The 23190-nt window shown below is 40.2% G+C and overlaps 3 protein-coding genes across 3 annotated transcripts in view; all 3 read left to right on the forward strand.

The window, feature by feature from the left end:
* The window catches only part of LOC131432006 (neural cell adhesion molecule 2-like), an 89850-nt gene extending 75236 nt beyond the window's left edge, over window positions 1-14614 (forward strand). Inside the window, exon 7 of the mRNA XM_058598016.1 lies at window positions 60-14614. Within this exon, the coding sequence (XP_058453999.1) occupies window positions 60-509 (450 nt within the window). The 3' untranslated portion in view covers window positions 510-14614. The remainder of the gene's footprint in view (window positions 1-59) is intronic.
* Window positions 14615-16951: 2337 nt separating this feature from the next.
* Window positions 16952-17425, forward strand: LOC131429383 (CXXC-type zinc finger protein 1-like). Its single transcript, XM_058593460.1, has one exon. The coding sequence runs from the start codon at window positions 16952-16954 to the stop codon at window positions 17423-17425; it is 474 nt and encodes a 157-aa protein (XP_058449443.1).
* A 66-nt stretch (window positions 17426-17491) lies between these two features.
* LOC131429384 (uncharacterized) lies at window positions 17492-22819 on the forward strand. The gene has a single exon (XM_058593462.1). The coding sequence runs from the start codon at window positions 17492-17494 to the stop codon at window positions 22817-22819; it is 5328 nt and encodes a 1775-aa protein (XP_058449445.1).
* Window positions 22820-23190: the final 371 nt, after the last annotated feature.

Genomic DNA, 23190 nt, shown 5'->3' on the forward strand with positions numbered 1-23190 from the left:
GATGTTTTGTAAATTGGAATTCCGCTCGGCTGATTGAACATTACATTCTCTGATTACAGTTTCAATTGCGCGGTGTCAACTCGGACACGCTGGACATCGACGTCGGTGCCAAGAAGTCGCACGACGTAGATCCGGACCATTCCACCATCATCGGTTACCGTTTCGAGCTGATCCCGACGGAGGAGTACGCGAAGCATCACAGCTGGGACCGCGCCAATCGACGTGACTTCGATGTCGAGGACGGAGTCACGTATCTGCTAGTGCATCTGATACCGGATACCAAGTATCTGATCCGGGTAGCAGCACGGAACGCTGCCGGTCTCAGTGAGTGGACCGAGGTGAAAGAGTTCTCCACTCATCCGCTGCAGCCTCACGGATTCAATTCTGGCACCAGCCGCCGCAGTGGTCTGGCAACTGCCGCACTGTTCTTCCGGTTTTTGCTCCCGCTGCTGCTGGCGGCCCCTGCCGGTTCCGGTCTGTACTCAATAGCAACGACATCGATGTTTTAACCACACTCGCGAATTGGGAATTGGTTTTGGTCGGAAGGAACACGGGGGGAGGGGGAGGTTAGTAACCGATAAAAATAAAAGTTCAATCAAAAGACAACCCGAAACGAGTAAAACAGCATCACGCCTCAGCGGACCGTGGGAATCTGAGGGCACTTGATTCATATACATATAGAACCCATGATTCCTCCCGTTCCGTTCTTCTCGTGTTTCCAACCAGCACTTCTAAAACCACACCTCGTAGGTAGGACTTTGTGCCAGAGGCAAAGAGATTTTTTTTCCATTCGTATCAGCCATTTGACATTGGTCACCGATGACCAATCATTGGATTGGGAAAAGAAAGAAAGAGAAAACAAACGCAAACTAATTCAACACATTTTTTTTCTGGTCGTAAAACAAATCGAATGAGAGAATGGAAATAATAACAATATTGAAAAGATGATGGTCTTGCAGTAGGAAATAGTGAAAAAAAACCGTTAGTAGATAAGACGAATTGTTTTGAGTTGCGAAAATGAGTAGGGGGCGGCAATGCGAGGTAAGCAAACAGATTTATCTATAATTAATTGAGTATATCAATTGTTGATAGTTAGTGTAATGCGATCTGCGGAAAACGCCCCAAAAGTGTACGTGATTTAAATACTAGTCCCTGCTTGACATTTACCTGCACATCAAACTGTTCTCGGCGCATCGGTTTATCCCAGAACGGGAAATCAATCGTTTTACGGTAATCGAATCTTCTATTGGATCTCACTTAGAAAAAGTTGGACACTTTCGTTATTTAACGAAGCATATCTACTCACTTTTATCTTACTTTATTAACGCATATCCTGTCATTATTACAGTCAAACATCCGTTTACGAACACTTTTGTCGTGAATACGACTTACTTTACTATGGGGTGCCTTTTCAAAATTAGCCATATGGAAGAATGGGCAGAACTTAATCGTGAATATCTCGACTTGTATTAATGGTAGCAATATAATTCTTTCACCATTTCATCAAAAATATGATCAGGAATTTAGGATAATATTTTGAACAGTGTGAGATAACCACAAACAACTCAAAAATTAAGTTTTCCCAAAATTTCAAAATAATGCGGAAAACTCTTTACTTTCGCTTGGATTTTTCGCGCAAGGACGACGATTTTGAGGTAGTCAGGCACATATCTTCAACTGAATGCGTATAAAAGGGGAACCGTGGTCGAAAATCGATTATTTCTTTTCGTGCGTTCGGTGGAAGCAGACGTCGCGAGAGTTAAAACCTCAAACGCTCAGGTAGCAACTTAACGCTCAGGTCGCAACTCTCATTCGCTTGCTGGCCTTCAAGGCGAGCAGACTGCCATCGCGGGAGTTAAACCATCAGCGACGGAGAGAGCACCTGCCATCATTTGGTTTTCGGTAGTCATAACGAGAAGTTCAATTTTCAGATTGTAGTTCCGCAATATAGGTTTAGAATTCAGAGCCTGCGTGCTGAAACTGGATTCTGGAACTGTATTCCGGAACTAATTTGAGTTTCGAAATTGCAATTCTAGAATTGAAACTGGATTCTGAGTCTGTTATTGGTTCTAAATTTAGTTCTTGAACTCAGGATCCAGTTATTTATTCCAGACTTCTTCTATTCGGTTCTTTTTAGAACCATAATAATACTCCTAAAGAATTATGCGGAAATTTACTTTACTGTACTCTATAAAACCCATTCTGGTAGTCATGGCGAAAAATCATCTTCATGTTTTAGAGCTTAGTTCTGGAATATGGGTTTAGAATTCAGAGTCTGCGTGCTGAACTAACTCAAATCGTCACCATTTTTTTTTATTATAAAGAACTATACTGCTTATTTCATAGTATTTAAGTGCGTTTCAGAATGTTTAATGTAACTAATCTGTAATTTAGTCTAGGCGCATCGTTTAAATTTCTAGTAATGAAAGAGGGGAAAGTTGCACAATTCAAACAATCGATGAACTACCAATTCGAATTCGGAAGCATAAATAAAGCGTGTCATATTCGTATTCACGACATCCAGTTATGTCTCTGACATTACACACCCGTACTTTTTTTACATGAACTATTTTTACGTAACTCTTTTTACAAATCAAATTCCGTAAACGTAAACTTTATTTTTGAACCTACTTCGAAAAAAGAGGTTTTTTTGCATACAATGAAAAAGGTTTCCAGCTCATTTATATTCCTTGGAAACTACTACAATATGCGAACTTTTGGAACGGATGTAAAGAGTACATTCCGGAAAATGCTGTTTGAAATATTTTGGAATTCCAAGATGGCGACTTCCGGTTTATTGATATTCCTGAAAAGCTCTTAAAATATGGGTATTTTCGGAACGGGTTTGATATTTCGATACCGAAAAATTATGTTTAAACGCGTTTCAAAACTTAATATGGTGAGCTTGGGTACATCGATTTACCATGAAATTATGTTATTATGTAATTATGATTTACCATGAAAACCATTACGATAGGATTACATTCCATTTGAAAAGTAGATGTGTTTCAAAAGACAATTCTTGCAATCTAGACGATGGTTTTATGAAATTATTTCGTACTACTAATTTTGTTTTGCAAGAATTGCTGCTTATATTTCCGATGACATGGAGGGAAAATTACGCTGTTACGTTGGATACAACCGGAGATATTCACGATCAAAATCTTATCATTCCATAGTAAATTGAATCCCATAGTAAATTAAAAAGTATTCACGTCAAAATATTCATTTTCCAGAATCCGATTCCATGGAGCTGGAAACTCCCTGGTACAAACTCGGTTAGCACATTTGAAAAATCAAACTAAAACATTTCGCGATAGTCTGCACTTGGTGAACGACCACAACTAGGTAAAAATGGGAGCGGATCATTTCGCCGGAAGGGTTATTTAGCGTAAACGGTAATTTCGTTTACATCACATAATGAATTAGAAAACTGCAAACTGTGGTTATTCGTCAAAACTAACTATTTGTGTTTATGTCTTCTGGATAATTGCTGTGGCGCAGCCGCATAACTGACACCAAGACGGCTCGGCGGCACTAAGCCGCCTTGGCGACGACAGCTGAGTTCGCCGCCCACCCGCCATCGGAAGCGGCGGCCTCTGGCATACAAACCTGTAACCGCCTCGTTTGCCCGGTCTATTCGAAACAAAGGTTTCTTTATTTCAGTTAGATCCGAACAAGCGGTAGCGAGAATGGATAGCACACGAGCAAAACAATGTGGCGGAGCCGCATCAGATATTTTTGCCTTTCTCATATAGAAAGGTTATGCAATCACTTGAAAAACCGACTAGTGAAAATTGGCCCGGAGGGCCAAGTGTCATATACCATTCGACTCAGTTCGTCGAGCTGAGCAATGTCTGTGTGTGTGTGTGTGTATGTGTCAAATAATCTCACTAGGTTTTCTCGGAGATGGCTGAACCGATTTTGACAAACTTAGATTCAAATGAAAGGTCTCGTGGTCCCATACGGAATTCCTGAATTTCATCCGGATCCGACTTCCGGTTCCGGAGTTATAGGGTAAAGTTTGTTCAATATTGTACACCGTCACTTAAACCGGCGAAACAAAACACGTAAAAAATTTCCTAAACTGGTCGCAAAACTACACAAATCGATAGTCATTATCAGTAGGCAACTAAACAAACCGATTGCGGCTATCCTGGTTCCCGGTATCCGGTTCCGGAAGTACAAATAGAATACCACAATATTATATGTACATGAGAAAGGCATCATTACACCACTAGGTGGATTAAAACAGGTTTTTTCATTTGCACTCAGTTATTGGGAAATACCGCAAACCCTGGTAGATACTTTAATAATGTCAACAAATTTTCTTGGGAATTCCGTTCTGATGTCTTTGACATAAAAATAAAATTAAAAAGAAAATAAAAACGTATTCAATCCACCTAGCAGTGATCATTTTTATCAATCCGCATGTGTTTTTTGCATGAATATTCTTCGGTGTTTTAGTTCTCATGACATTATTTTGATCGTTTAAAGCGGCAATTTGAGATTTCAATCACTCATTACTCTATAATGTCGGAACTGCAAATCGTATCGACTTTGAATCTAAAAGTGTGACAATCGATCAAACATTCCATGATATGTCTAAGTAAGTTCCACTTTAGAGTTTACGGTTATTCAAGGTACACTGAGGTCTTTTTTTTATGCGGTTTTTTATGCGAATTTTCAGAGTTATGCTTTTTTATGCGGTACGTAAATTCGCATAAAAAAAGACTCCAGTGTACTTCCAAAGCCGGTATTCAGGAACCAGCATAACCCAAACCGTATGGCCATATGACGAATAAATTTCAATAATTTTGAGTCTAATTTTCAAGCTTTTTGGGATTGTCATCTTCTATATTGGTTTGAATTTTAAAAACTCATCACCTTGTAATTCCGGATTAGGAAGTCAGAATTGGATAAAATTAATTAATTTTGTCTTTTTTTAGGAAACGATTGAGCTTTGAGGAACGATTTGATATTGGAACCGGAATTCTAAAATCGGTCTAGCCGAAGTTAGTTAAATCCACCTCAGGAGCTGTATTGTTTACATTTGATTCCAACTGTTTGAAAATCAGTGTAGACATCTTTGAGAAATCATAGTGCGAATTAAATCCGAATCGAAAACTGAATACCACTAAAACTGAAATAAGTTTGTTTGGTTATCGACTATCCAAATCTGCAAACCCGATAAACCTGATTATTTTTATGTGAAATAGACATTTTTATACTAATCAACCTGTATCCCCGAAACCGGTCGTTGGATCTGACTGAAAAGTAAGATGTGTTATAGGATTTTAAGACCTTCTATTTGAATCATAGATGATTCTTAGATTTCGTTTGAATCTTAGATCGGTTCAGCTATCTACGAGAAAAATGGGTTACATAATTTTAATTTCGTTCCACATATCATCCTGTAGTTCCGCAATCAGAAGTCGGATCCTAACGTAATTCAGTAACCTTGTTTGGGAGTATACGACTTTTCATATGAATCCAAGTTGGTAGAAAACGGTGGAGCCATTTCCGAGAAAATTGAGTGAAATTATTTGTCACACACGCATTTGCTGATCTCGACGAACTGATTCGAATGGTATATGGCTGTTATGTTCTTTCAGCATTTATTGCTGTAAGTAGTTTAAATCAATATAATTATAGAATTGCTTTCAACTCGAAAATTCTGCCATCATCTGGTTTTCATATGGCATATTCGAACGATTATGTTGCCAAAAACGAACCGTGCTAAAATCGGTCCGAGGCAAAATATCATGCTGTACACAGTATTTAGAAACAAATGTATGCGACAGTATAAAAAATCTTGTTTTATGTTGCTTCCAAGCATTTCTGTGCCAGACAGCGCTCAAAACTTCTACTGCTGGAATAGGGGAAAATGTCGCTTACACAGAAATTCCGATATCTCCGTTAAAAATGGACGTTAAAATCCAATCTATGGCTTGTTGGATAGCTATTCGCCCTTATTCTGAATAACGTCGTATCGTTTTTTCCCTCGTATTTCATTAGTATTCCCCATAACGCTAGCAAAATCAAAGGTAGCTAGGATTCGACCGAACCATATTCGATCGAAAAACCAATACGTCGTTATTCAGAATAAGCGATTGACTCCAAATAGACGAAAATGACGAGAAATTACTGTCACTCTCTGCTTCGCTTGCAAACTATGAGAACGAAATCCATGTCCACTTTCATTTGCCCTTTCAGTCATTTGCTGTTTTCAGTGAAAATTCCATAGTTAGTATACAGTGTTGGTATCCAACACTTTGAGAATTGAAAATGACACAACAAGGTTTCACAATAACTTTTTCCTGTTGGTGCTCGAATCTGTAGTAGCTTTGGTTTCCAAAGTGGGTCTGGGATGTAATTACTTCGATTTGTCATATTCTAGTAACTCTTCATAGCCAAGCGTCACAGATTTTCAATACATCGATGAAAGAATGAGAATTGAAATTCTGTTGATGCTTCCTGAAGACGTTAGTTTGGTTTCGTCTTGTCATAGAGGAAAGAGTGTCGTTGGCAATTATACTCTCTCATTTTTACGATGAGAAACAAACATGATTCGTCTCTCTTCGTTTGTTCTGGTGTCGGTCATTTACGAATGAGACAGTAAAATATTGAAAATGAGGCTGTTGGATTGGATTCTGTCATTGAGAATGCGTGATAATTTTAAGCTCTGGTCGAAATAACAAAACGTCTGTGTGTATGTGACAAATAATGTCACTCGAATCTCTCACAAACTTAGATTCAAATAGAAGGTCTTATGGCTCCAGAGTTTACTATTGAATTTCATCTTTATCCAACTTCCGGTTCCGGAGTTACATGGTAATATGTGCAAATCTATGAGAAAATTCGCACTCAATTTTTTCTGGAATTTCACAGACGATATTTACAAACTAAGATTCAAATAAAAGGTCGAGCAATTTTTTAAAAAGTCCCCGAAAAGTTGATCCAGATCCGATCTTCGACTTCGGTATTACAGCGCGGTGAGAGAAAAATTATCATTTTCATGATTATTTTTGTCTTTTTCATATAGAAAGGCTATGCAATCACTGTGAAAATCGACTTTTTAACCGAGGCCCGGAGGGCCGAATGTCATATACCATTCGACTCAGCTCGACGAACTGAGCAAATGTCTGTGTGTGTGTGTCCGTCCGTGTGTGTGTATGTAACAAAAATATGCACTCACTTTTCTCAGAGATGGCTGAACCGATTTTCACAAACTAAGATTCAAATGAAAGGTCTCATGGTCCCATAGCCTGCTATTGAATTTCATTCCGATCCGACTTCCGGTTCCGGAGTTATATGGTAATATGTGAAAATTTGAGAAAAAGATTACACTCAATTATCTCTGAAACAACTCAACCGATTTGCGCAAACTAATATTCAAATGAAAGGTCTTATAATATCCTAAAAATTTGTAAAACATTTTATCTGAATATGACTTCCGGTTCCAATTTCATTAGAATTTTTACACGAACGATGGTTAAAAACAGGTACAAATCCCATAAAACTGTCTGATAAGTTCTTCTAGTTTGCAGAGCTTGTTAGTTTGTGCGCATGAAAACTTAATTCGGCACTACTGGTCCCCTCTTTTCCTGTTCCGAGAGCACCGAAAGTGGAGAAGAAAAACTCCTTAAACTAAATTAATTTCGATTTCTCTGCGATGCTTGAACCGATTTTCACAAACCTTGATTTGAATTGAAGTTCATACTGTCTTTAAAGCTACTGTAAAATTTCATCCGGATCCGACTTCCGGTTCCGCAGTTACAGGGCGATGAGTGTCAAAGTTTTCAAATCGCCATATAGAGTGACAATATGTACAACACCGAAAGAAGAAGAAAACACAACACGAACAAGGCGTGCTTTGTTCTATTTCGTACACGTTGTGTAGTGATGTCAATAATAATAGTAAAAATAATAATAATAATAATAATAATAATAATAATAATAATAATAATAATAATAATAATAATAATAATGCTATTACATGTTTTATGCTGTTTAGCATGACTTACATATGCAGAAGTAACAGAAACGCAGGTTCGTTTCGTTTGTTAGATTTCGTTTAGTTCGTCTAGCAAACGAGCCAACTTCGGCTATTCCGTTCATCTGAATCCGGTTTCGGAAGAATTGGAAATAGTGATTAAAAATTGCAAAAAGGATCTCACTCACTTTTCTTGGAGATGGCCAAATCGATTTTCACAAACTTATAGGTTCAAAATTTACGAATTTCACGGTTATATTTATGATGTAATGAGTAATATGAGAAAGGCATCATCACACCACTAGGTGGATTAAAACAGGTTTTTTACATAAACTTTTCTCAGAGATGGCTGAATCAATTTTCCTCAACTTAGATTCGAATGAAAGGCCTTGCAGTTCCGTACAAAAATTCCTGAACATTGTTTGGATCCTACTTCCGGTTTCGGAATTATGTGGTAAAATGTACAACAAAATGGAAATATGTGTTTTCTCAGAGATGGCTAATGCGATTTTTACAAACTTCATTCAAATAAATGGTTTGAAATTAATTAGTTTGAAATTTATATGACACTTTGCCCTCAAGTCGGTTTTCGTAGTGATTGCATAACCTTTCTATATGAAAATGGCAAACAGATTTTCGTTCGTTATTAAACATTTTTGGGAGGCAAAAGATGGATTAATATTTTAGTGCTAGTCAGATAAAATTTTCGTGGACTACCTCGAAAAAGGGAAAAACACCATCGACAATAAGTATAAACGTGCATTTTAGGGGCGATTGAAACCCGAAAAAAATCGAGTTTCAGAGGATCGCGTGAGGTCCATTTCGAAGATCTGACCGCTCCTTCCGGTCATCAACTAAAACGACCTAGAAATTGGAATAGTGTTGATGCGCGTTACGAAAACGTTTTCTGTTCTTCGTGAGCCCGAAATAAGGAAGTCAGCTCGGACCACTCCTTCTAATGCTATTCGTGTATGATCTATGCAGTGAATTGTCGTTATTTGAAGTAGTGTATGTGTGAAGCCTTGTTGATTGTGGCGTTCTAAAAAATGGACATTGAGAGGGTCTCATACATATATGATCAGAACGGAATCCAGTTTGTTTTTGTTACAACGAAACCCTATTAAGTTTTATGACACTTCAAATGAAGCACTAAAGACTTCAACGATTTATATTTTCTCTGGAATGTTTACATTGCGCTTGTACGCAGTATTCTGGTATTCTTGAATACGGAGCCACTATTGCTCTCATCAACCAACATGTTATGCAAAATAGATGAGTATTACTAATAACCAGTGTTGGTGATTACCGAAAATTTGACAGAAGCTGCTCGATATTTCTCTATATTGTATACAACATTTTCAATCCGGTAGAAGATGCTACAAGAACTCGCTGCCTCTCAATGCATGAATCGCGAGAGAATTTCTCTACATTTCTTCGCTCCACTTCATACTATGAGTATTTCACTGCCCTTAAAAAAATTTTCAGTCTGATAATGATCGTTGTTGTTCGGAATTTCCCAAGAGAGAATCGCAAGTTGACAATTATCGCAAAAAAAAAATCGAATCGGTGATTCAACTTGATGATTCTCATACTGGGTTGCAATATTTCAAAACCCTTGTGTGGAGAATTCACATACATTTTCATAGACACAACTTATACAAAGGTTATATGCACATAGTTGGAATAAGCGGCAATGGTAAAATGATTCTATCGCAATTATCAACTGCCAGTATAGAATCGGATCGCGAAACGAGAATAAGCGACCGTATGTTGCTTCCGAGAGAATCCCCACAGCAGCGCGCTAGCCTTTGATTCTCAGACAGGTCATCGAGAGAAATTCGCTCTCGCACTGGTGTCTATTCTATGTTAAATGAGCCATGCCGGGTTTTTATTGTTGCTGCGATGACATCCGTCTCTCTTTGATGGTACTGACTGAATTGTGTGAAGAGTTGCTAGTGAGCGTTCTTTGATACGATAAAAGCCATCTTTTCTAGTAACATCTATATTGGAAAAAAATAATTTTAACGTTCTGGGTAGATCATTGTGGAGACGGGACTTTTATTAGAAGCTCAATTCATCGCATACAATACGACCATGACGATTTGAAACAGCATAGGAATCTATGAAACCTTAAGACTTTTCATTTAAATTCATTCTATCATTTGTGAAAATAGTCCTAGTCATCCCTGGGAAATCTATGTAAGTACAGTTTTAGAGTTTTTGGCCGCTACTAAGAAGATTTTCCTTTTAGTCAGTCGTCACTTCTGATAACGAAATGAAATTCTCAATACTCATCACCCTGTATTTCCAGACCCGGAAGTTGGATCTCGATGAAATTGAATAGAATCGTAATAGGGACTACGATTAGGACTCTTTATTTGAATATAAGTTTATTGAAATTTGGATCAGCGATGTAAGTTATATTTTGAAATTGTTGATCGCTCTCTCTCTGGTGCTTCCGAAACCCTTTATATTTGGATAATCACAAATAGACAGTAAGACAAATAATCACTCAAATTTGCATACTAGAAGAGCTTACTGAATAGTTTAAAAGTATTTGCTGCTTTTTTCATCGTCACTTATTTGAAACACATTCTTGAAATTAAAAGCTTCAACACTCGTCACTCTGGAATTCCATAACAAAATGGTGAATCCGGACTGTGGGAAAATATGATAAGGGCAAAGTAAAATTCGATCTCTTCCCCGTAACACATAGAACTTCTTGCTTTAATCCCCCATATTTCCATCCAAAATGTTTGACTATTTTTTTAAATTTCAAATTGCATTCTATGCGATTTCGGAATTTCTTTCTATTTGTTTAGTAATCATGAATCTGTGCTTCACTTGTAGCATTTGATGCATAAAGAATCATCAGTAAGACGTTTTGATTTTCATCTGTGGGCCTCCTCCGAAACTAAATCCTGGGTACGGGCCTGACCTTCATTGTTCATATGTATCAGTTTTTGAATTGTATTTTAGCTTTGCTGAATTTTATCATTAAAAACAAATTTTATCCCGATTGTTTTACGAAAAAGTGTTAGCGACAATTATTTTCCTTTTCTTTTTCTTGTATCCAATACACTGAAGTCTTTTTTTATGCGAATTTACGTACCGCATAAAAAAAACCGCATAACTCTGAAAATTCGCATAAAAAAACCGCATAACTCTGAAAATTCGCATAAAAAAAGTCGCGTAAAAAAAACGCATAAAAAAAGACCTCAGTGTATTGTCGTGAATACGACTTACTTTACTATATGGGGTGCCTTTTCAAAATTTACCCTCTGAGAGAGTGATAAGTTTTTGATCGCGAATATCTCTTGTTGTATCTAACGTATCAATATAATTTTTGCTACATGTCATCGGAAATATGATCATAATTTTATGATAAAATTTTCAGTTGTGTGACATAATCTTAAATAATCAAAATTGCACTTTTCTGAAATGTTTGGTACAAACGAGTATCAAAGAGGATAATTCATATTGCGCCTTTACCTTTCTCGTATTTTGAAAGCTTATAGCTCAGTGATCTGTGAAAGGATTTATATAATCTAACTACCAATAGAATCGATTTTTTTCAACTTAAACGTGTATAGCAAAAGCATTGAAGTATTTCAATAGTACACTATTGAAAAACCTGTCTTATTTGACCCATGTCAACACCAGCCAATCAGAACGCGTTTTCAGGAAGAGAACAAAATATCTGCTGCTGTACAACAAATCGTTCGAGAAAAATGTACCGAAAAGTGTTGAATATCGTAGTGAGTTCCTCAATTTGGTTCTTCCGAATGCTAGAAACGAATCCCTACAGCATATTGATAGTTTCTTTCAATAAATTATGCAAATCCGAAATGCAATAATCGACATTAAAATTCTGTATGCGGCTATTTTTATAGCCGTTGGGACCGCTCATTAGTGTAAAAATCTACAAACGAAATCACGTAAAAAGAAAGCTCTTAACAAAAATTGGATCAGTTTGGATTCTATCGCCACTGCGAGCAGATGTATTCTGTGTCGTTTGCAAAGCTAGTTTCGTCTCCGACAAGAGCGGTTACGTCACAACTGCCAGTCATTTGCATTGGCGAAAAAGCAACTGTGGAGAGCATTACACAAAATCAGCCGTTCTAATGGCTCTGAAAGTTTTCTAAAAAACTATGAGGATTTCTTCTTCGCAAATCGAACGTAAAAAACCTTAGTTTAGTGCAAATCTAGAACAGTTTGATTAGATTTGTGCACTTTTCGCTGTGTGAAATTCACATTAATCAAGATCAAGTGAAGCCTTCTTTGTTTTTGCGAAAAATGTGGAAAAGGGGAATGCTTGCAAAATTCATACAATTGATCAACTAATTGATATTCGGAGGTGTTAAGGAACATGTCAGTTGTTTTCGTATTCACGACATCCAGTTATGTCTCTGACATTACCCACCCGCCTTTGTTTTCCTTCAATTTGATGGGAATTCTAAATTAAGGAAATAGGCTAAATCTCTTGACAATTTTCTTTCCTTTTAAGGAATTTGCTAACCGGAATTCGCCCAAATTTATAAAGGTTTTAAAATAAACTGTTTTACAATTTAATTTTCATAAACTCGACTCTTTAACTAAACGGATCTCCCGGATACGAAAACAATAGAATCAACGCCAAAATTTGTCCCGACGTTTTTGTTTCTTTCTTTCTCTCTCCATCGAAAGCAAAATCTGACAGCGAAAAGTTAAATAACGTCAAAACCGATTTCGATCGTAGCAACCACCGGAGGCGCCAGAAAAGTGTCACTCGTTTACCTCTCTCTCTCTCCCAGAAACTCCAGCATTTACCGCATCTGGCGGCTTCTCTGGTGCACACATGGTTTTTCGAGGCCGCAAAATCTGTCGATTCTGTGCGATTGCGAATGGAAAATCGTCTGGATTATGCATTGAACTGCGGGCGCCTGTACTTGGATACTGCAGGGATGCGACGCGCGCTTTTCGCTTACACGCTCTATTACTCATCATCGTTGCCGGTGTTCGAGCAATGTCTCCCCAGGGGGGCCTGAGCTACTTGGATGATAAATTGCATTTTCGGTTCGGTTGTTGTTGTTGTTGTAGTTATTGCTATTGTTGTTGCTGGGAACAATGACGACGGCTGATGCAGTCGAATGAAAAATTGAATCCGATGATGATGATGGGGCCCAGTTTTACGAAGGCATGGAGCGGCGGAATTGAACTTTTTCGGAAGCTTCCAAAAATGGCGAACAAAAGCCATGAATCAGGATGTCACGCGGGAAAAGAAAAAAACAGCGGTTCTGTTGGAATTGACTGCGGGCTTGTAATAAAAGGGAAAATGTTTTTGTTTTACTTTTACGTTATTTTAGTCGGTCATTGGTTTATTATGTGTGTGCCATTTTATCATGTGTGTTTTTCGGGTACAATCGGATGATTTTTTTTTTTAATTGGTGAACAACAACGGCTGCCCGGCAGCATGGTCTAAATCGACCAGATCAGTTGTACTGCCGGTGAAATTATAAATTCATGAAAATGAAAAATATTTCTGTAAGGGAAAAGAAAACAAATATTCGCGACCCACGAGGTTATTTATTCATTCACTTTCGTTGATGGGAGCGTCATCACGTTTTCATAGGCTGCGAGAAAAAAACACACACACACATGTGACTTTTTTCTCAGCCGAAATCAAAGCAACGCCTGCTTTCTGAATATTATGGCACTAGCCTAAATTTAGTTTAAATACCGAAGCCCGAGTAACAGTTTGTGAACACTACTTCAGTGCAGAAGTACGCCGGTGTCTTTAAAAGTAGGATTGAAATCAAATTAAAATTAAACACGATGATAAGCCAACACTTTACTGTCGACTATTTGTTCTATTGAAGCAAAAAAAAAGTGTCCATTTAATCAGAAAACATAATCCGGATTCATGCGATAGAAACAAATTATGAAGGGACGGACGTTCGTTGGTCCGATGCCGAATCATCGCCCAGCGGTTGCATCGATAAAATTATAATTGCGGAAATGCAACTCATTACCATTCCCTCTATAGCTTCGGTGGAAAATGAAATGAAAAATCCAAACAACAAACAATTTGTTAACAATAATTCCGGAATGACAGCCAACGATAACAGCAGTGGTTATTAAATATATGTGTACTGTACAGTTAAGCCTTTATTAAGCGACTGATTATTTTTTAAAAAACATATATTTTAATTGAGTGTCAAACACAGCAAATAAATTGAGTAAAACCCAATCGAACTTTTCGAAAATGCGAAGGAAATAAACCTTCCAACGATTTGCTGGCACGACCCTTGAAGTAGAATAAGATTTCTATTGTGATTAATGCGTAGTTCATTTAGAAACAAGAATCAGTTCACGATAGACGTAATCACAAATCGAAGATAATCTAATAAAACTTCAAAACATAACCATAGTTAAATGACTGTGTATAAAGTTTATATCATACTTCAATAGATTTAAAGCAAATGATTCGTAGGTAATATGACGGTTAAAGCTGGGAAACTAAAGCCAGTATGGTAAAGTAAAATCATCTTGAAATCACAAACCAATCACACACACACACACAGGCTCTCTACATACTAATTAGGCGAAATCAAAAATAAATAACTTATACTACCCATAGCATCTGAGTTTTAATTTAAATAAATCACAAAACGGTTTTAAATCTAATTGAATAAATTTAGCTAGGAAACGCAATGCACACTCCGCCTACTACGGTATTCCGAGCACGCATCGTTTCCGTCCCCCCCGCGCTCGCTTCCTGTTAACCATCGAATGCAGCAAAACAACAAACAGTTCGCGTCGTCGACGTCACTACGAATTTGTATTTTGGCAAAATACTCCCGAAACCCGGTACGATAGAATTAGACTACATTCGATCACGTAGCTAGTCAATAATGCATTGGAAGCAACATTCCTTGTTCGAATTATGCACTGCGTTACCGAGTATCAAAATACTAAGTAGAATTACTAATTGACGAGAATGACTAATTAGACCGACTACATCCAGTATAAATTGATTGAGATCGTATCGAAGCCAGTGTCAGTTATCGAAGGAACGCGTTTCGTTGCAGTCGAAGAAAATGTACAAACTAGTAGGTTTTTCTATTGTCTGTTATTTTAGCTTTTGGTTAAAATTCAACGAATCAATAAAACTTGAAATCGATTATTATTGAACTATCGAACCGTCGAATTTCAAACAAAAGCTACAACAATTCCAAACGGCTTAGTAGGCGATGGACACGATGACACTTCACTCACTCACTCACTCACTGATTCGTTGCAGTTGCTAGCGAACCTACTGGCGTTGATCGTGGCCTGCTGTGCGGCACCCAGCCCGGCACCGGATGTGATTTATGACGTCGTCCCAGCAACGTCCTACAGCTTCGGTGCCAATTATCCGTACCTCAGCGGAGCCGGAAACAATCCGGCAACGTATTTGGCTAGCTCATATTCCGGATTCGGATACGGTGCACCTCCAGCCTCGTCGGCAGGATTTGTTCCGGTCAGTGTCGTCTGATAAGCGTGTGAACTGGAGATGAAAACCGGATCAACATGAAATCTTAGCCCACAGTGATTTCTTCTTTGTGTAAAAAGTGATTTTTTAGGGGTTTTTCATACTGAAATAGCTATGCTCTAATGTGTTTCTTTCAGAGATGTGCGCCTTCAATAAACAATTCACAGCAAAAACTGTATTTCATTTATTTACAACTTACAAACTTCAATTTTAATGCAGAATCTTGGCAGAGTGCGCGGTAACCGTCTCGGTAAAAAAGTAGAATTACTAAGATTCTTGGCAATACTAAATTTGTTAACTGTCAATTGTTGCCAAACTTGTCTGTCAGTTGCCGAATTTTGCTGTTAGCACGGCAAAAGTGAAGAGGATTCATAAATCATGGATTTTGCGTTAAAGCTGAATGGAATAGTCATCACCAGTCACGTACCCAGAGGGGGGGCCCGAGGGGCCCGGGCCCCTCCCGAAATCAAAAACAGATATATAATTATTTAGAAGGCCTAAGACATGGTTTGCAGAAATAACAAGACAGTAAACGTAAAGAAATGTAATACAATAACAGTTCCAGTGGAAAAGTTTAAAGTGTCTGTTAAAAACACCCGTAAAAGGCACACCGAGAATCTTTGGGCCCCTCCCGAAACGAAATCCTGGGTACGGGCCTAGTCATCACAAAAGCTAATGTTGTGTAAAGGAGGTGGTTTATGAATGCTGTTTTTAATTCAGAAGACAAAAAGCAAACATCAAATGAAAATATCACATCTAAAAACATTTATTCCTAGTATGCTTACTAAACTACCTGGAAAGTAGCAGATTGTAGATATTTATATCTACATATATATCAAAAACTGGACGCGATAAAAATTCGTCTGTCAAGTTTTTCTGCGAAATATATCAACCGGACCATGGGTGGTGTATGTGACGGTGGACCCTCCGTTACTTCGTCGCTTGGTAACTGCAGCAAGTAAGGGAACACGTCGAGCCGTCGTGATGGTAAGGCTGGCAACGCTGAGTCAGCGAGCCGTCAAAAAATTGAGAAGCAGAAGAAGAAAAACTAGAATAAGTAAAAGTTTGCAAGTGAAAAGACGCGATTAAAAGCCGTCTAAAATTTGTTAAAATCTATATACATATATTCCTAGAAATTTGAATTCAGTTATCAGTTATCTCTAATGTAAGTTAAAATCTACAATATTTACAATTGTCACTTTGCTATTTACACTATTTACAGTACGAAGATCGCAGATACAGATTTCGTTGATAAGACCCGTTCATTAATCCAAGCGGTTCACCAAATAATTGTAAGTAAACTAAAAGAAAATTGTTAAAACCTAACCTAAAATAAATATAATTGCAGTTGAAGCATTCCGAATTAAAAACGTGTTTGCTGTCAAAGTTGGTGTTATCACCACCCCCACAAAATCTTCAAAATTATTTGCATTGTGGGCGGAATGATGGACGGACATCACGATACCACGGGATTCAATTGCAAACGATGCAATCTTCCGGATTCAGCGGACAACCACATGGTTGCATGTGATAAGTGTCACGAGTGGGAACATTTTAAATGTGCCGGCGTAGATGAGAAAATCAAGGATAAACCGTATTCCTGCCGGAAATGTTCCGTTCAAGAAAATTCCACGCTATTGAAACCAACGGCGGAGAAAAAAGGTGTCTCAAAAGGAGCAAGCAGTAAGGCTGCATCGAAGCGCAGTAAAAAACCTGTACCGGCTGATCCTGCACCGAGTGTTACTTCCAGTGTCCGTGCGGCGATGGAATTGGAGCTAAAGCTGATAGAGGAAGAATGCCAGCTGAGGGAGAAAGAGCTCAATGAACAGGAAGAGCTACAAAAACTGAAGCTGGAGGAGGAACAGCGTGAGTTGCTGAAAAAAGAAGCTGCGTTACGTGAACGCAAATTACAATAAGCTGCAATAATCAAGGCAAAGCAACAGTTAATTCGGCAGAAATCAATCGAAAAAAAGCGTGAACTTATGCAGCGGCTTGGTTCAAGTAGCAGTCAAATGGATGCGGAACTCGGTAGCGCGAAATTGGTAGAAAATTGGCTGAAAGGGCTTCCCCCTACAGATGAATCCGCTAATAGCTCGGTGAGCGGCAATGAACGTAGTCGTCTAGACAGTCTGCTAGTTCCCGAGGACAGGCCAGAATCTGTAGAACCAACCGTACCGTCTTCAGACGCTGTCGTCTCAACCCCCGCAGCTGTGTTCTCTTCCGCTGCTAGTGCAGACTGTGCCAGTGCATTTGTTGTACCGCCGAAGCGTAATGAACAAACAACAGATGGCACTGTATATACTCCCGGCAAAGTCAAACTTCAATCGGGAAACAAGTTTTATGTAAGTCCACAGCAAATCGCAGCGCGTCAAGTGATCGGAAAAGATCTGCCAGCATTCGGCGGTAACCCCGAGGAATGGCCGGCCTTTATTAGTTGCTTCGATCAAACAACAGCTGCTTGTGGGTACACAAATATTGAAAATCTTAATCGCCTTCAACGAGCGTTATACGGTCATGCAAAAGATACGGTGCGAAATCAGCTGTTTCTTCCTGAATGTGTGCCGCACGTCATCAAATCGTTGGAGAAAATGTACGGCAGACCGGAACTTCTAATTCGTACGCTGTTGGAGAAAATTCGTGGTCTTCAACCTCCAAAACATGAAAAGTTAGAAACACTGATGGAGTTTGGGATAGCAGTTAGGAATTTCGTTGGTCATCTTAAAGCAGCGCGACAGGATGCACATCTCACGAATCCGTCATTGATGCAGGAGCTGGTGGAGAAATTACCGGGGCAACTAAAGCTAGATTGGGCTATTTTCAAAAGCCAATATCAAACAGTCACACTCACTACTTTTGGCGAGTTTACGGATAAACTAGTGGATGCTGCCACGGAAGTAACTTACGACTTGCCGTGTTTCAGAAGGCCACCCAAAATTGAAAAACAAAAGGTGAAGGAGAAAGTTTTTGTACAAGCGCATTCAACGGACTCATCGGCGAATCGAGATAGCAAACAGCAGCATGGCAAAACGTGCGCGATGTGTAATCTTCATGGACATCGGATAATAGAATGTCATCGGTTCAAATCACTTTGCGTAAGCGAAAGGGTAAACGTTATTCAACAAAAAGGTTTGTGTAAGACTTGTCTTAACAATCACGGGAAATGGCCCTGCAAGTCCTGGAAAGGCTGTGCGGTAGAAGGCTGTCGGGAACGCCATAACACACTTCTCCATCCTGCGCCGTCTGTGAACGTTTCGGCAAGTCATGTCGGCAAGGGTGCGCAACAAATTCCACTGTTCCGTATCATTCCAGTAGTGCTTTTCGGTAAAGACCGATCGCAAACAGTATTTGCGTTTATCGACGAAGGATCTTCAATTACATTACTAGAAGAATCAGTCGCTAACCAGTTGGGAATCGCAGGAAAACCAGAACCGCTGACACTCCAGTGGACTGGAAACATGACGCGCGTCGAGCAAAACTCGCAGCAGGTGAAAATGGAAATAACAAGTAAACAAAACGAATTACGGCGAAGATCATTTCATGCTCGTACAGTTAGTTGTTTGGTTCTTCTGTCTCAATCGATGTGTTACCGAGAATTGTCACAACAGTTTCCTCATCTTCGAGGACTTCCAATGGAAGATTATGAGCTGGTTCAGCCAAAATTGATCATCGGATTAGACAATCTGAGCTTAACGGTGCCGCTTAAGCTACGCGAAGGGAAAAATAGCGAACCAGTAGCAGTCAAATGCCGACTTGGTTGGAGTATCTATGGTTGTGGATCATCTAAGCCGATTCAACGGTCAGTCGTCAATTTGCACGTCAGTGCATCTCCAGATCCAGATCGGTTGCTGAACGACCAGCTTCGCGAATACTTCGCAATCGAGAATACAGGAATCGCTATCCCGATCGAAAAACTTGAGTCAAAGGAAGACAATAGAGCGAGGCGAATTCTTACTGAAACAACGCGTCGCACGGGAAATCGTTTTGAAACCGGTTTACTTTGGCGGTCTGACGAGCCGAACTTTCCTGACAGTTTTCCGATGGCGATTCGGCGTCTTCGAGAGCTGGAACGTAAATTACAGAATGATCCGGCGATGAGTAATCGTGTCAGCAGTCAAATAGCTGAATACTTACAAAAGGGGTATGCCCATAAGGCCTCCGAAGAAGAACTGCGTGGCATAGATGCGAAGCGCATCTGGTATTTGCCGCTTGGAATCGTTATCAATCCGAAGAAACCGTCGAAAGTACGTCTTGTTTGGGACGCGTCAGCGAAGGTGGAGGGAGTTTCGTTCAACTCAAGCTTACTAAAAGGACCCGATCTTCTAACTCCACTTCCAAAAGTTCTCAGTCGTTTCCGTCAGTTTCCGGTGGCCGTCAGCGGAGACATTAGAGAAATGTTTCACCAGATCAAAATCCGTCATCCCGATTCTCAATCTCAGCGTTTTCTATGGAGAGATTCTCCGTCAGATAATCCAACGGTGTACATAATGGACGTATGCACGTTTGGTTCGACCTGCTCGCCGACATCAGCGCAACACGTGAAAAATACAAACGCTCGAGAGTACGAAGAGAAATTCCCGCGCGCATGTGAAGTAATTTTAAATAGTCACTACGTGGACGATCTGCTGGAAAGCTTTCGCACAGTTAAGGAAGCAATCGATGTCATAAACGACGTGAAAACTGTACATTCGCTGGGCGGGTTCGAGATAAGAAATTTTCTGTCCAACAAGGTAGAGGTTTTGCAAGGCATCGGCGAAATCTCGGCTAGTGCAACGAAAGATCTACTACTGGAGCACGAGAGCACAACAGAATCTGTCCTGGGTATGAGATGGATTCCGTCAGAAGACATGTTCACGTATACGTTCGTTCCCCGAAGTGACTTGCAGTCAATTCTTGCCGATGGTTATATTCCAACAAAACGCGAAGTGTTAAAGGTGGTTATGAGCTTGTTTGACCCTTTAGGACTGTTAGCGATCTTTCTCGTCCATGGCAAGGTCTTAATACAGGACTGCTGGGCGGCTGGGTTGGCCTGGGACGATCCAATAAATGAAGATCTCTGTGAACGTTGGCGACGATGGACGAAATTCTTTCCATCTTTAGACACACTGCGAATTCCACGTTGTTATTTTCGATCTCCACCGACGGACGATACAAGTTCCCTTCAGCTTCACGTTTTCGTCGACGCCAGTGAAGTCGCATGTTCGTGCGTAGCTTATTTCCGCCTACAGATCAGAAGCGACATTCAAATAGCTTTAGTAGCCGCTAAGACAAAAATTGCTCCTCTTAAAACGCTCTCTATCCCGAAGCTGGAACTGAAAGCCGCTGTATTAGGCGTTCGACTGTTGGAATTCGTGCAAAACTCACATTCGTATTCGATTAAAGAAAGATTTCTCTGGAGTGATTCATCTACCGTTCTTGCGTGGATCCAGTCCGACCACCGCCGATATCCCAAGTTTGTGGCCGTCCGGGTTGGAGAAATATTGATGGCAAGCGACCAGCGCGAATGGAGATGGCTGCCTTCCAAGATGAATATTGCCGATGCGACCACCAAATGGAAATCTGATCCTGATCTTGGGCATACAAGTTCCTGGTTTGCGGGACCGAACTTTCTACGGGAAAAAGAAGAAACCTGGCCTGGACAGCGACGATTTACAATCACGTTGGCAGAAGTTAAAGCATCTATGGTACATACGACTTTCGATCCTATGTTGGATGTTACTCGTTTTGGTAGTTGGACAAAATTACTGCGAACAACAGCCTACGTTTTGCGTTTCATCGGAAACCTGCGCCGGAAGAAAGCTAGAATTGCTCTGGAGATGCACATCTTCACTCAAGAAGAATTGGAGAAGGCGGAAGAAATCCTATGGAAGCTGGCTCAACAAGAATCGTTTTCGACAGAGGTTCATGTTCTACGAAGTACACAAGGACCCCCGGAATCTCGTCATGCTGTTGTTGCCAAATCGAGCCCCCTGTACGGTATGTGGCCCTTTATGGACGAGAAGGGAGTCGTTCGAAAACGTGGCAGAATTGGTGCAGCACCATTTGCACCATTCGAAGCTAAGTTTCCAGTTATTTTGCCCAAACAACACCTTATCTCATCTCTAATTGTAGACTGGTATCATCGCCGTTTCCGCCATGCCAACCGAGAAACCATCGTTAACGAAATGCGACAGCGTTTCGAGATCCCGAGACTACGAGAACTGATTAAAAGAGTGACGAACAACTGTGTCTGGTGTCGCGTCGCAAAAGCAACGCCAAAACCTCCGCCGATGGATTCTCTTCCGGCAATCCGTATGACACCATTCGTAAAACCTTTCTCCTTTGTTGGTCTGGACTATTTCGGGCCAGTGTTGGTAAAAGTCGGTAGAAACCAGGTTAAGCGCTGGGTAGCTTTATTCACCTGCCTTACCGTGCGAGCAGTGCACCTCGAGGTGGTCTACAGTCTCACAACCGAGGCTTGTATCATGGCGGTGAGACGTTTCATTTCTCGAAGAGGTCCTCCGGCAGAGTTCCATTCGGATAACGGAACGTGTTTTGTAGGCGCTAACAATATCCTGAAAAGGGAAATCGAGATGCGCAATCAAGCTCTTGCAGAAACTTTCACGAATGCTGAGACAAGGCGGAGATTCACCCCACCCGCTACGCCACACATGGGCGGCGTATGGGAGCAGTTAGTTCGTTCGGTTAAAACGGCGATCGGTACGTTGTTAGATGCACCACGCAAACCCGATGATGAAACGTTACTCACGATTCTATGCGAAGCTGAAATGATGATCAACAGTAGACCTCTCACTTACGTGCCACTAGAATCTGCGGAACAAGAAGCTCTAACGCCAAATCACTTCTTGTTAGGAAGCTCGAACGGGAAGAAGATTCTACCGACAGTGCCAGTAGACCGTGGAGAGACACTCCGTAGCAGCTGGAACCTAGCGCGGCATTTGTGCGACGAGTTTTGGAAGCGCTGGGTGAAAGAATACTTGCCGGTGATTACGCGTCGGTGTAAATGGTTCGACGAAGTAAAGGATATTGCAGTAGGAGACCTAGTTGTGGTGGTGAGCGGAACGGCGAGAAACCAGTGGGTGCGTGGGCGTGTAATCAATGTGGTTCCCGGACAGGATGGCCGTGTTCGTCAAGCTTGGGTTCAAACACCGACAGGTGTACTCAAGCGAGCGGTAGTGAACTTGGCGGTATTGGACGTCATGAAGAAAGGTAAATCCGAGTCTTCAGAAGAGAACCATCACCAGGATTTACGGGCGGGGGATTGTGACGGTGGACCCTCCGTTACTTCGTCGCTTGGTAACTGCAGCAAGTAAGAGAACACGTCGAGCCGTCGTGATGGTAAGGCTGGCAACGCTGAGTCAGCGAGCCGTCAAAAAATTGAGAAGCAGAAGAAGAAAAACTAGAATAAGTAAAAGTTTGCAAGTGAAAAGACGCGATTAAAAGCCGTCTAAAATTTGTTAAAATCTATATACATATATTCCTAGAAATTTGAATTCAGTTATCAGTTATCTCTAATGTAAGTTAAAATCTACAATATTTACAATTGTCACTTTGCTATTTACACTATTTACAGTACGAAGATCGCAGATACAGATTTCGTTGATAAGACCCGTTCATTAATCCAAGCGGTTCACCAAATAATTGTAAGTAAACTAAAAGAAAATTGTTAAAACCTAACCTAAAA

This window comes from Malaya genurostris, chromosome 2 (assembly GCF_030247185.1).
Source record: "Malaya genurostris strain Urasoe2022 chromosome 2, Malgen_1.1, whole genome shotgun sequence".
Classification (NCBI taxonomy): Eukaryota; Metazoa; Arthropoda; class Insecta; order Diptera; family Culicidae; genus Malaya; species Malaya genurostris.

Coding starts and splice junctions, on each gene's coding strand:
- LOC131429383 (XM_058593460.1), top strand. CDS start 16,952: ATGATGGACGGACATCACGATACCACGGGATTCAATTGCAAACGATGC.
- LOC131429384 (XM_058593462.1), top strand. CDS start 17,492: ATGCAGCGGCTTGGTTCAAGTAGCAGTCAAATGGATGCGGAACTCGGT.